Here is an 11,697-nt window from a genome sequence, read left to right as displayed (position 1 = left end):
GGGGGTTAATGCACCGAGGCAAAAAGTCGTAAAATTTTATTGACCCTGCCACTTCCGGTCTCATATTCTATCTACTATTGGGAGGTACCTTTATATGGGTGCTATACGAAGACGTGGGCCTGCACAGACGATTTCTTGTCATAGGCTGTAGTATCCATTACGAACTTCAAATACCAAATTTGAAACGATTCCGGTGAATAATGTCGCTAAAATCATCAAAATACCGAATATAGGGAGATACCATTTATGGGGGCTATACGAAGACGTGGACCTGCACAGACAATTTTCTGTCATAGGCTGTAGTATCCATTTCGAACTTAAAATGCCAAATTTGAAACAATTCCGGTGAATAACGCCGCTAAAATCATTAAAATACCGAACTTCGGGAGATACCGCTATATGGCGGCTATACGAAGACGTGGACCTGCACAGACAATTTTCTGTCATAGGCTGTAGTATTCATTACGGACTTCAAATACCAAATTTAAAACAATTCCGGTGAATAATGTCGCTAAAATCATTAAAATACCGAATATCGGGAGGTACCATTATATGGGCGCTATACGAAGACGTGGACTTACATGCCCCGTTTTCTGCCATATTCTGTAGTATCCATTACGAACTTCAAAAGCCAAATTTGAAACAATTCCGGTGAAAAATGTCGTAAAAATCATCAAAATACCAAATATCGGGAGGTACCATGGTATGGGGGCTATACGACGGCGTGGACTTGCACAGATAATTTTTTGCCATAGGCTGTAGTATGCATTACGAACTTCAAAAGCCAAATTTGAAACAATTCCGGTGAAAAATGTCGTAAAAATCATCAAAATACCAAATATCGGGAGGTACCATTATATGGGGGCTATACGAAGACGTGGACTTACATGCCCCGTTTTCTGCCATATTCTGTAGTATCCATTACGAACTTCAAAAGCCAAATTTGAAACAATTCCGGTGAATAATGTCGCTAAAATCGCCAAAATACCAAATATCGGGAGGTACCGATATATGGGCGCTATACGAAGACGTGGACATGCACAGACAATTTTCTGTCATAGGCTGTAGTATCCTCTACGAACTTCAAATACCAAATTTGAAACAATTCCGGTGAATAATGTGGCTAAAATTATCAAAATACCAAATATCGGGAGGTACCGCTATATGGCGGCTATACGAAGACGTGGACCTGCACAGACAATTTTCTGTCATAGGTTGTAGTACCCATTACGAACTTCAAATACCAAATTTGAAGCAATTCCGGTGAAAAATGTCACTAAAATCATCAAAATACCGAATATCGGGAGGTATCGTTATATGGGGGCTATATCAAAACGTGGACATACATGGCCCATTTTCAATTCGAAAAATCCTGAAGACATAATATACATTTGAGTAAAATATTATCAACCTACTTCATTACGTTCGGAAGTTAGAGCGATTTCCATAGACAGACAGACGTACGGACATTGCTAAATCCTCTTAGAATTTTAAGGTGATCAAGAATATATATACTTTGTGGGGTCTAAAATGTATATTTCGCGGTGTTACAAAAGGATTGACAAACTTAATATACCCTCCATACCATGGTGAAGGGTGTAAAAATTATTAGAACTTAATATTTATTTAAAACACCCACTAGAAGGTGAGTTTTTACTTCAATTCGCTGATGACGTCACACTCAACCGAAAACCGCGTTTTGCTCAATTTCCCAAAATACCAGGCAACCAGAATGGCGAAATAGGCGTCTCGTTGTTAAAAATAATTTTTGTTTGGGATCCGGCAACATTTTTAACAACTTTCATCAGAAATTCAAAGCATACTTTGAGGCGTATGCATGTTTTCTATGTCATTCATATTTTTTTCTCTCATGAGAGATTTTTTTTTGCTAAATACGTTAGATGCCGTCTTAAACTTACCCTTAATGCAAATTGTAACCATTGAAATTAAATACAATCGTTTTTTTTTTGTATATTACCATAATGATTTTTATTTATCATTTATATATATTCGGTCATATGTATATGTATATATAATTCTTTTATTATTATTATTATTTTATTTATATATATATTTATCTGTATAATTGTTGATTTTCTTAATAATTTTTCAGAATGTTTTTAAATGTTGGTTGTTGTGTTGTTGTTTTTTTTTTAATGTATTTATATATATAATTCACATATGCAATTGTTTTATTATATATATATATATGTATAAGTATGTATATATATATATATATTGGATGAGAGTAAAATACAACATAAAAAATAGAAAAAAAAAAAAACAAAAATATTAAAAAAAACTGTAAAAATTTAATAATATATTTATATTAAAAAAAAAAAACAAAAATATATATATAAATTTATTTCTTTTATATATATTTTTATATATGTATATATATGTTGTGTGTTTTGTATAAAGAACAAAATGTATGATTTGTATTTTTTTATAATTATCTTGATTTTGTTATGTTTCATGTTGTTGCTAAATTGGGTTTCTGTTCATTTTTTTGTAGTAGGTTTATAAATTTATTTAATATGTTTTTTTTTAGTTTTATTTTATTTATATATGTATATGTTCTATGTATATTAGTTATAATTGTATTTTACACCGCATACCACACTAAATAATGCACATAAGTTCAATTGGGTTTTTTGTTTTTAAATTTATATTATTATAATTAATTTATAATTTCAAATATTTATATAAATTTAATTTTTATTTTCCTATGTTTTATTTTTATACACAAGTTTTTGCATTCGAAGCAAACATAATAAAGTCATAATTAATAATTTTTATATAGTTGTTTTTTTATTTTAATTTTTAACATTATTTTCCAACAAAGTTCAAATACAAATGAAACAATGCTCTTTTTTGTTTTTAAAGCCATCTAGCTTTTTTTGTTTTTGTAAAGGGGTTTCTTTTTGTTTATATAATTTTATAACACTTGTTTTCAGTTGCACTTCATTTCTAAAACATTAAAAAAAACAAATCTACTTTATTTAAATTTCTACATAAATGTTTTTTTTTTATAAGTAATTTTGATTTTTTGTTAGTTTTTTTTATATATAGATCGTTTTTGTTTTGTATAAAAAATATTTTTGCACAAAGATATTCTATAAAGAAAAAAATATTAATTTCACATTTAAAAATTAAAATTTTTTAATTAAAAAATATTTATATGATGTAAATTATAAAAAAACACATAATAATATACAAAATATTAAAAAAATATTATATAAAAAAAAAAAAATTGACAAATATCAATATAAAGACTTGCATTTTTAAATCAGTAAGAAAATTTAAAGATTAGATCAGTTCATAAAAAAATTAAATTTTTCAAAGCCATGGGGGGGTCTAATGTAAAACGTTGGATAAACACAATTTTTTAAAATATAGAGGGATTGGAATTTTATGCCTTAAATTTTACCCATTATAAAAATTTCATGTCCTACAACAAGAGTTGAGCACGAGTTCTAGGTTTGGATATAAAAAGAAGCTACAATATGTGACTGACCCATGGTTTAGATTTCCTTTCAATTAAAAATTTTACAAATTTTAGGTGAAAAAATTAAAAAAAATATTAGTAAAAAAAAACAAAAAATAAATTTAAAAAATCATAAGCTCAAAATTTTACAAATTTTAGGTGAAAGAATTAAAAAAAAAAATAGTAAAAAAAATCAAAAAAAAAAAAAATAGTAAAAAAAATCAAAAAATAAATTTTAAAAAAATCTTAGTTTAACCTCAAAATGCTCTGAAAATATTACAAAAAAATATATAAAAAAATTAAACCGAAAAATATTTCATAAAAAATATATAAATTCATATGTTTTTTTGCTTTAATTTATGACCATTTACCATATCATTAAAAATATAAATCGTTTAAATGAAATTCATATAAAATAATAGAGTATGTTTGAATTAAAAAAAAATAATAGTGCATTAAAAAATCTATTTTTAAGCTATTTAAGGAAGCATTTTGTTTAGCTAAAGTAAAAAAGAGAAATATCATTAAAAAAAATCTTAAACACTAGCAGTTTGAAAACGCTGCTGATGTTATGGAAGTTGGAGATAAATAACACAGAGCTACTGACGAAATGTTTCTAACAAAAAATACATTTGAGGTTATGAACGGAAAACGAGATTTATTTTAAAGGGATGAGATGAAAAGGTTTTTGAATAGAAAGAAAAATCAGGAGACAAAATAAGTCTGGTAAGGAAAAACAATTAAAAAACAGCTAAGTTCCGGGCCGGGCCGAACTTTTAATACCCTTCACCATTTTGAAGAAACTTAAACAATTTCAAAAAATTCCGAAAAATATTGTTTAAATGATAACCTTTATACGGTTGCCATACGAAGACATAGACCTGCATAAGTAATTTTTGTCATAGGCTGTAGTACCCATTAAGATCTTCAAATACGAAAATTTTGAAACAATTCGGGTGAATGATGTCTCGAAAATCATCAAAATACGGAATATCGGGAGGTACCGTTATATGGGGGCTATACGAAGACGTAGACCTGCATACGAAATTTTTAGGCATAGGCTGCAGTACCCGTTACAACCTTCAAATACAAAATTTGGAACAATTCCGGCGAATAATGTCCCTAAAATCATCAAAAGACCAAATATTGGCAAGTACCGTTATATGGGCGCTATGCGAAAACGTGTACCGGCATACGAAATTTTTAGACATAGGCTGCATTATCCGTTACAAACTTCGAATACGAAATTTTAAAAAATTCCGGCGAATAATATCGCTAAAATCATCAAAAGACCGAATATCGACAGGTACCGTTATATGGGGGCTATACGAAGACGTGGACCTACATACGAAAATTTTAGACATAGACTACAGTACCTGTTACAAACATCGAATACAAAATTTGGAACGATTCGGGTGAATTATGTAGCGGAAATCATCAAAATACCGAATATCGAGATGTTCCGTCATATGGAGGCTATACGAAAACGTGGACCGACATAGCCCATTTACGAACTCAACCTACCTGCTGGCAAAATTCACATGTGTGCATTCTCAATTCGTTCGAAAGATAGCGTGATAACGACGGACAAACGGACATAGCTTAACTGTCTTAGAATATTACGCTGATCCAGAATATGTATACTTTGTAGGATCTATCACGAATATTTCGGGGAATTACAAACTAGGCAGTCCGTAAAATGGTGGAGGGTATAAAAATTGATTTCTGGTAGAAAACGAATTGGTCTTGGAAGGAAAGACAAATTGGTCTTCGAATAGAAGACGAATTGCTCTTCGAATGGAAGACAAATTGCTCTTCGAATAGAAGACAAATAGGTCTTCTTTTTTGGAATACAAATATGTCTTCTTTTAGAAGATAAATTGGTCCTCGAATAGAAGACAAATTGGTCTTCGAATGGAAGACAAATGGGTCTTCGAATAGAAGACAAATTGGTCTTCGAATGGAAGTCTAATTTGTCTTCGAATACAAAACAAATTGGTCTTCTTTTTTGGAAGACAAAAAAGTCTTCGAATAGAATACAAATAGGTCTTCTTTTTTGGAAGACAAATAAGTCTTCTTTTAGAAGACAAATAGGTCTTCGAATAGAAGACAATATAGTCTTTGAATAGAAGACAAATTAGTCTTCGAATAGAAGACATATTAGTCTTCGAATGGAAGACAAATTGGTCTTCGAATGGAAGAAAAATTGCTCTTCGAATCGAAGACAAATTGATCTTCGAATAGAAGACGAATTGGTCTTGGAATAGGAGATAAATTGGTTTCCTAGTAGGTGGCTGTCTAGTATCTTTTACTAGACAGCCACTTCTTTGAATAGAAGACAAATTGCTCTTCGAATGGAAGACAAATGGGTCTTCGAATAGAAGACAAATTGGCCTTCGAATAGAAGACAAATTGGTCTTCGAATAGAAGACAAATAGGTCTTCTTTTTGGAAGACAAATTAGTCTTCGAATAGAAGACAAATGGGTCTTCGAATAGAAGACAAATAGGTTTTCGAATAGAAGACATATTAGACCAACTTATCTTCTATTCGAAGACCAATTTATTTTCTAAAAGAAGACTTATTTGTCTTCCAAAAAAGAAGACCTACTTGTCTTCTTCAATTATCCAAAATTTTTCTCCTTTCAAATCATCTTATATGTGAAAAAACCACATTTTCCATTCATAACCTCAAATTGTGAGAATGTATAGGAAAAAAAATCATAAATCTATATAGACATTAAAATAAGTAAGAGAAAAGGAATACATATATGTATATATATTGTGTTTACATTGCGTTATCAAAATTATATCACTTTCATTGAGTTTTGTTTTTGTTTCGATATATTTTTTTTACTTTCGTAGGCGTAAAAAATATTTATTTTAATCCGTTTAGTTTTTGTTTTTTTTTTTACAAATTTTTACTAAAGAAAAGCACTTTTTTTGTTTATACATTTCGATATATGATTTCGATAGATTTTACACTTATAATGTAGATAGGAATTGTTTTTTTATTTCTTATGTTCAGTTGAGAGCGACGAAGAAAAAAAAAATAAGAAATCGGTTTACTAATTGCATGGTTATCATGGACAGATAGATATATAGTTTAGCTAAAAAGTATGTTTGAGAAACACACAAAATAATTAGTTAAAATGCAGCTAAATATTGTTGTAAAAAAAATACATGTAGATACGCATTGGAATATGTTGCTAGATAAATATGGAATTGCAAAAAAATCAAAAAAACAATATATTGATATTTATATAAATTTCATAATTGATAATATATATATATAGTAATATAATATGTTTACATTTTTTTTAGAATTAATTTTCTAAATATTTATACAATTTTTAGTACATTATTTTTATGTTTTAGAGTTTCGTACACATTTTTTACATAATCTTGTTTTGGGGGTTTTTCTTTCTTCGATATTTGTTTATGGAAATGCATTATTTCATTTTTCATTTTTTATTTAAGCTAAAGTTTTTATTTTGTTAAATTTTACACATTTACATAGAAACACTTAGATGTTTTTTTTATTTATTTTTGTATATTATATATATGTTTGCATGTATATATATATTTCGTTTCGTACTTATTCGCTATGCATAATATAACTATTTCAATTTTTCATATATCTATAAATTTCAATAATATATTTTATTTAGAAAAAATATATTTGAATTAATTAAAAATTTTGTTGTTGTTTTAGTGTTTTTATAGACAAGTCTGGTTGCCTGTCTGTGTGTGTGTGTGTGTGTGTGTTCATAATAACTATAAATAAAATCATCATTGTATTATATTCTCTATAGACTTTTGTTGTTTTGAGACATATGGGCTTGATTTACTATGTTGGGAGGGCGAAGTGAGGGAGGTTGTGGGTCTTCAAACATCCATTGGGGTGAGTTTTGCCGGCGGCTAATAATTTGTTAATTTTTCTTTGAGACATGTATTTTTCAAAATTGGTGACGTCATCATCCAAAATCGGAATTGAACTGTAAAAAAAATAATTGTAAAAAAGTTTGAATTATTTTTTTTTTTATATTTTGAACATATTATGGAACTTCTTTAGTAGTATGGATTTTGAGATAACCGATTTGGCCTCATGTCAAGTTTTCGAGAAGTGATGGATAAAATACTATATACAGGGTGAGATGAAAAAACTGCAATCAACTTCAGACTGCTGTAATTTCTAAGCCACACGTTAAAATTATCCAGTAACAACTCATTATATTGTTTACAAGCGTACAAAAGCATTTTGGTGAGAATTTTCCAGAAAAAAAGTTATTCGTAACGGAATTCATGCGTGATAGTGTGATATCTCTATATTTTTAGCAGGAAATCCACAAGTGGCTATCGTTAGAGCACTCCAGCATTTAAATGTGAATAAATCTCTTGTGTTTTGTTACGGTGATACTGGTAGCGTAGCCCGACGTCAAGGAAGTGGACCGAAGAAAACAGCAACATCAGCAGAAATGGTTCGAAAAGTAAAGAAGCGACTTGATCGAAACCCGCGTCGCAGTGGCCGAAAAATGACTCGTGAGTTGAACATATCGCAATATTCCATTCGGCAAATATTGAAAAATGAGTTCGGGGAAAAGCCATTGAGATTCCAAAAAGTGCAAGAACTTACATAGCAACAGAAAGAAAATAGACTCAAAAGATCTAAAGAGTTGCTTCGCTTGGGCGAAAGTGGTGAACTGACGAATTTGGTTTTCTCCGCTGAGAAAACATTCGTTGTCCTGCAGTTTGTAAACAAACAAAATGATCGTGTTAACTTGCCAAAGAGGTCAGATGAAAATGTGCACCTTCGTTTGGCCACCAGAACTCAATTGCCGGCTCTCCGCTCGTATTAATCTACCATGGCATCAAAATAAATGCCGAATATTATCGCGAAAATATTCTGGAGGGAGTATTAAAGCCTTGGGCACGCAAACATATTGGCTGCAGACCTTGGACATTTCAATAGGACTCAGCACTATCGCACTCAGCACGCCACCGCCACCCAAGAATGGTTACAAAATGAGGTTCCTCGCTTCATTTCCAGCGCACAATAGCCACCAAAATCTCCAGATACCAATCCGTTGGACTATTGTGTCTGGAGTATTTTGGAAAGCAAGGTTGGCACTAAAAAATACCAAATTTTCGATCACCTCAAGCAAGCGCTTCGCCGGGAATAGGCCAAAATACAGCAGAGCATTGGCCGTTTGAAGGCCATAATTCGTGTCAAAGGTGACCAATTCGAACAAATCTAAACTTATTTTAAAATTTGATGCTACTTCCCATATTTTTTGCTGTCATTCAATAAAATTTAAAAAAAATGTAAAAGTTATGGCGTTTGACTTTGTTGTAGTTTTTTATCTCACCCTGTATATATATTGTAAGTATATAAGTTCGACCATTTTTGGAAGTTTAAATTTTGTATATCTTTTTTTCGCAATATCACGACAAAATTCTATACCCTCAGCCATATGGCTACAGAACGTGCCTCATCGAAATAACGGTTTTAGTCCCTAGGTACATCTTAATATTATTGTCAAACTTAGATCGAGTTCGGAGATGGGCAATATCGGTCCACTCCTTCTGGTACTTCTTCCACAAAATTACAACATTTTCAAAGAAAATATTTTATTGCACAGACAGAGAAAGGATAATTAGATTTTGCTACAACTTTGCAAATCATAATATTTGGATTAGTTCTAGGTCAAGTGCGAAAATGGATAATATCGGTCTTCTTCTTCGGGTACCTCCCCCCCCACAAAGGTTCGAAATGTTGAATAATTATAACTCTTATAAAATGTGATGTAAGAGTCCGATTGTCTTCAAATTACATACATCACAATATCTTTATTAACTCAGGGTTTGCTGTGAAGATGGAATATATAGGTCGACTCCTTCTGGTACCTTCTCCACAAAGGGTCAAAATTTTGAATATTTATGTAACTCGTAAAACACAAAATTAACATCCAATTCCATTCAGATTTGCACATTTCAATATTTTCATCAAAACAAGATCTGTTATAAAGATGGTAGAGATTGGAGCATTCCTTCTGGTGCCTCCCCTACAAAGAGTCAACATTTTGAATAACCAAAACGATCATAAAATCCGAAATAAGCATTCAGTTCTCTTCAAATTTCACAAATTCCATTATTTTTACTAACACGAGATCTGCTGTGAAGATGGGATATATCGACACTCTCTTTCTGGCACTTCCCTCATAAAGGGTTCAAAATTTTGAAAAACAAAATGGGAAAATCTTTTGTGAAGATGATAGATATTTGCCAACCAGTTCTGGTACCTCAACCACAAAGGGTCACAATTTCCAATACTTATATCTGTCATAATTGCGAAACGAGTAGGCGATTGTATACAACCTGCCTTCCCTAGGCCAGAAATCTGATATAAATATGTAATTAATCGGAATTTGTGATTTCGTATAAAATTGTATTTAAATGTTGGATTCCCATTAAATTTTGCGCGTATCAATATTTTTATCTTCATTAGATGAATACTTCGGCCCGCTATATCTGTTACCTGGCGCGATTTTCCACATCTTCCAAAAAATTGCACATATCTCATATAAAGTATAGGAAGTAGACGATATAGTCCAAATACGGCACGTTGCAATATTTATATCAGTCTTAGGTCAGATACGAAATGACCAACTGCTTCGGAACAATTTGAATAATCATAACTAGAGGCTTGGAGTATGCATCTGTCGCCAAAACCGACTGATACTATTTTACTCGTTTATATAGATAAATATATAGATGAAATACTTACATTTTAAAATTTCTCTGATCCCGCGTCTTTTTCTTATTTCAAAGATTAAAGGTAATTCGAGATAAATCTCTGCTTAAAGACCGCTTTCAGCACACTCACACACACAAAACGGAATGCTTTTGAAACCATAGCTGAGCGAGCGATAGAGAGCAAAACTGCTTAAGTATATAATCCCAACATGTTGATAATTTATTTGTCATCGGTGAAAAGAAATCTTAGAGCGGCATTCCATGGGGTGTTGCCTCCTAGATTATATCTTCTCCCGGAATTTTTTGGTGTCCATATGATATTTCACCTTGCAGCCACCTGATGTGAGAGTACGTTCATGGCGATGATGGTGAAATATCAGACAACATATAACCCAGGTGTTGAATAAACAGCAGCAGCAGCTTCGCCTCGCCTAACGCATAAACATCTTGACAAAAGTGGCAAATACGAATGTAAAGAATAAAAAGGATAACATAAAAATAACGGCCTTCTCCTGATCGGTGAAACGTTTACGATTCGTATACACCGAACTGAGACGATGGATGAAACGCCGAATGACACTGCCATGATGTTGTTGCTGGTGTCGCTGATTATCCAATATGTGCTGATGATGACTTATGGCTGCTGTGGCTGCTTGCAAGAGAATGGGATTATTGGCAAACAATTGATTGGCGGCACTGGCGGCCAATAGAGTGGCCGTATTACTCGATGCCTGGGAACCGGATGCACCAGCACCGTTATGATGGTGGTGTGTACTGGCAATGCCATTGTTGTTGTCATGGAAGGCATGTGGATGATGATGATGGTGGTGATGATGATTATGATTGGGATCATCACAACCACCAAAATTGCCAGCTGTCAAGTCGTTGGAGACATTACCAAGCGGTATGAAACCCATGGCATTGGTGTTTATAAGTAAGGTATTATTGCCTGTTGTGGCAGAGTTACCACTTCCATTATTTGCGGAACTATGATGTTTATTGCCACTGCTGCTGCTGCTGTTGGCCGAAACGGAACGATGATGAAGACCCGTTGAGGATGCTGTTGCTAAACTATTATCACTGTGATGCCGGCTATTGTGATGCGAATGCACGGCATGATGATGGTGCAAATGGGAATGATGATTATGCGAATGGCCATGACATGTGGCTCCACCCTCTGTATTTGCACCGGCCGCATTTAGACTAGCAATCATTGTTGCCGCTGCATTGGTCAACAGATTATCATCTATCTCCTCCAGCGGTGGAATCAGAGGCACAACATAACGGAATGGTGATGTAAATGCACCGAATAAATCTTCGCCAGTACTTGTGACACGTATGGGACAGACACGGAATTGATAAAGGCCAGCCGGTTCAAGGTTTTCAATTGTAAATTTGGTCTCACTACCACGGTAGATCTGTGAATGGACAAAAGGAGCAGGAGGATATTAGATAC

At 32.4% G+C, this 11,697-nt stretch overlaps 1 protein-coding gene across 2 annotated transcripts in view; it reads right to left on the bottom strand.

Moving 5' to 3' along the window:
• Positions 1–6,332: 6,332 nt before the first annotated feature.
• Positions 6,333–11,697, bottom strand: part of LOC101897758 (fibronectin type-III domain-containing protein 3a) — a 660,976-nt gene continuing 655,611 nt past the window's right edge. For both annotated transcript variants that reach the window (XM_059125593.1, XM_059125594.1), the window contains 2 exons: positions 10,273–11,659; positions 6,333–7,483 (listed from right to left, as the gene is read on the bottom strand). In XM_059125593.1, the coding sequence (XP_058981576.1) occupies positions 10,673–11,659 (987 nt within the window). In that variant the 3' untranslated portion in view covers positions 6,333–7,483; positions 10,273–10,672. The remainder of the gene's footprint in view (positions 7,484–10,272; positions 11,660–11,697) is intronic.

This window comes from Musca domestica, unplaced genomic scaffold (assembly GCF_030504385.1).
Source record: "Musca domestica strain aabys unplaced genomic scaffold, Musca_domestica.polishedcontigs.V.1.1 34, whole genome shotgun sequence".
Classification (NCBI taxonomy): domain Eukaryota; kingdom Metazoa; phylum Arthropoda; class Insecta; order Diptera; family Muscidae; genus Musca; species Musca domestica.
This window is presented reverse-complemented; position numbering and strand designations above follow the sequence as displayed.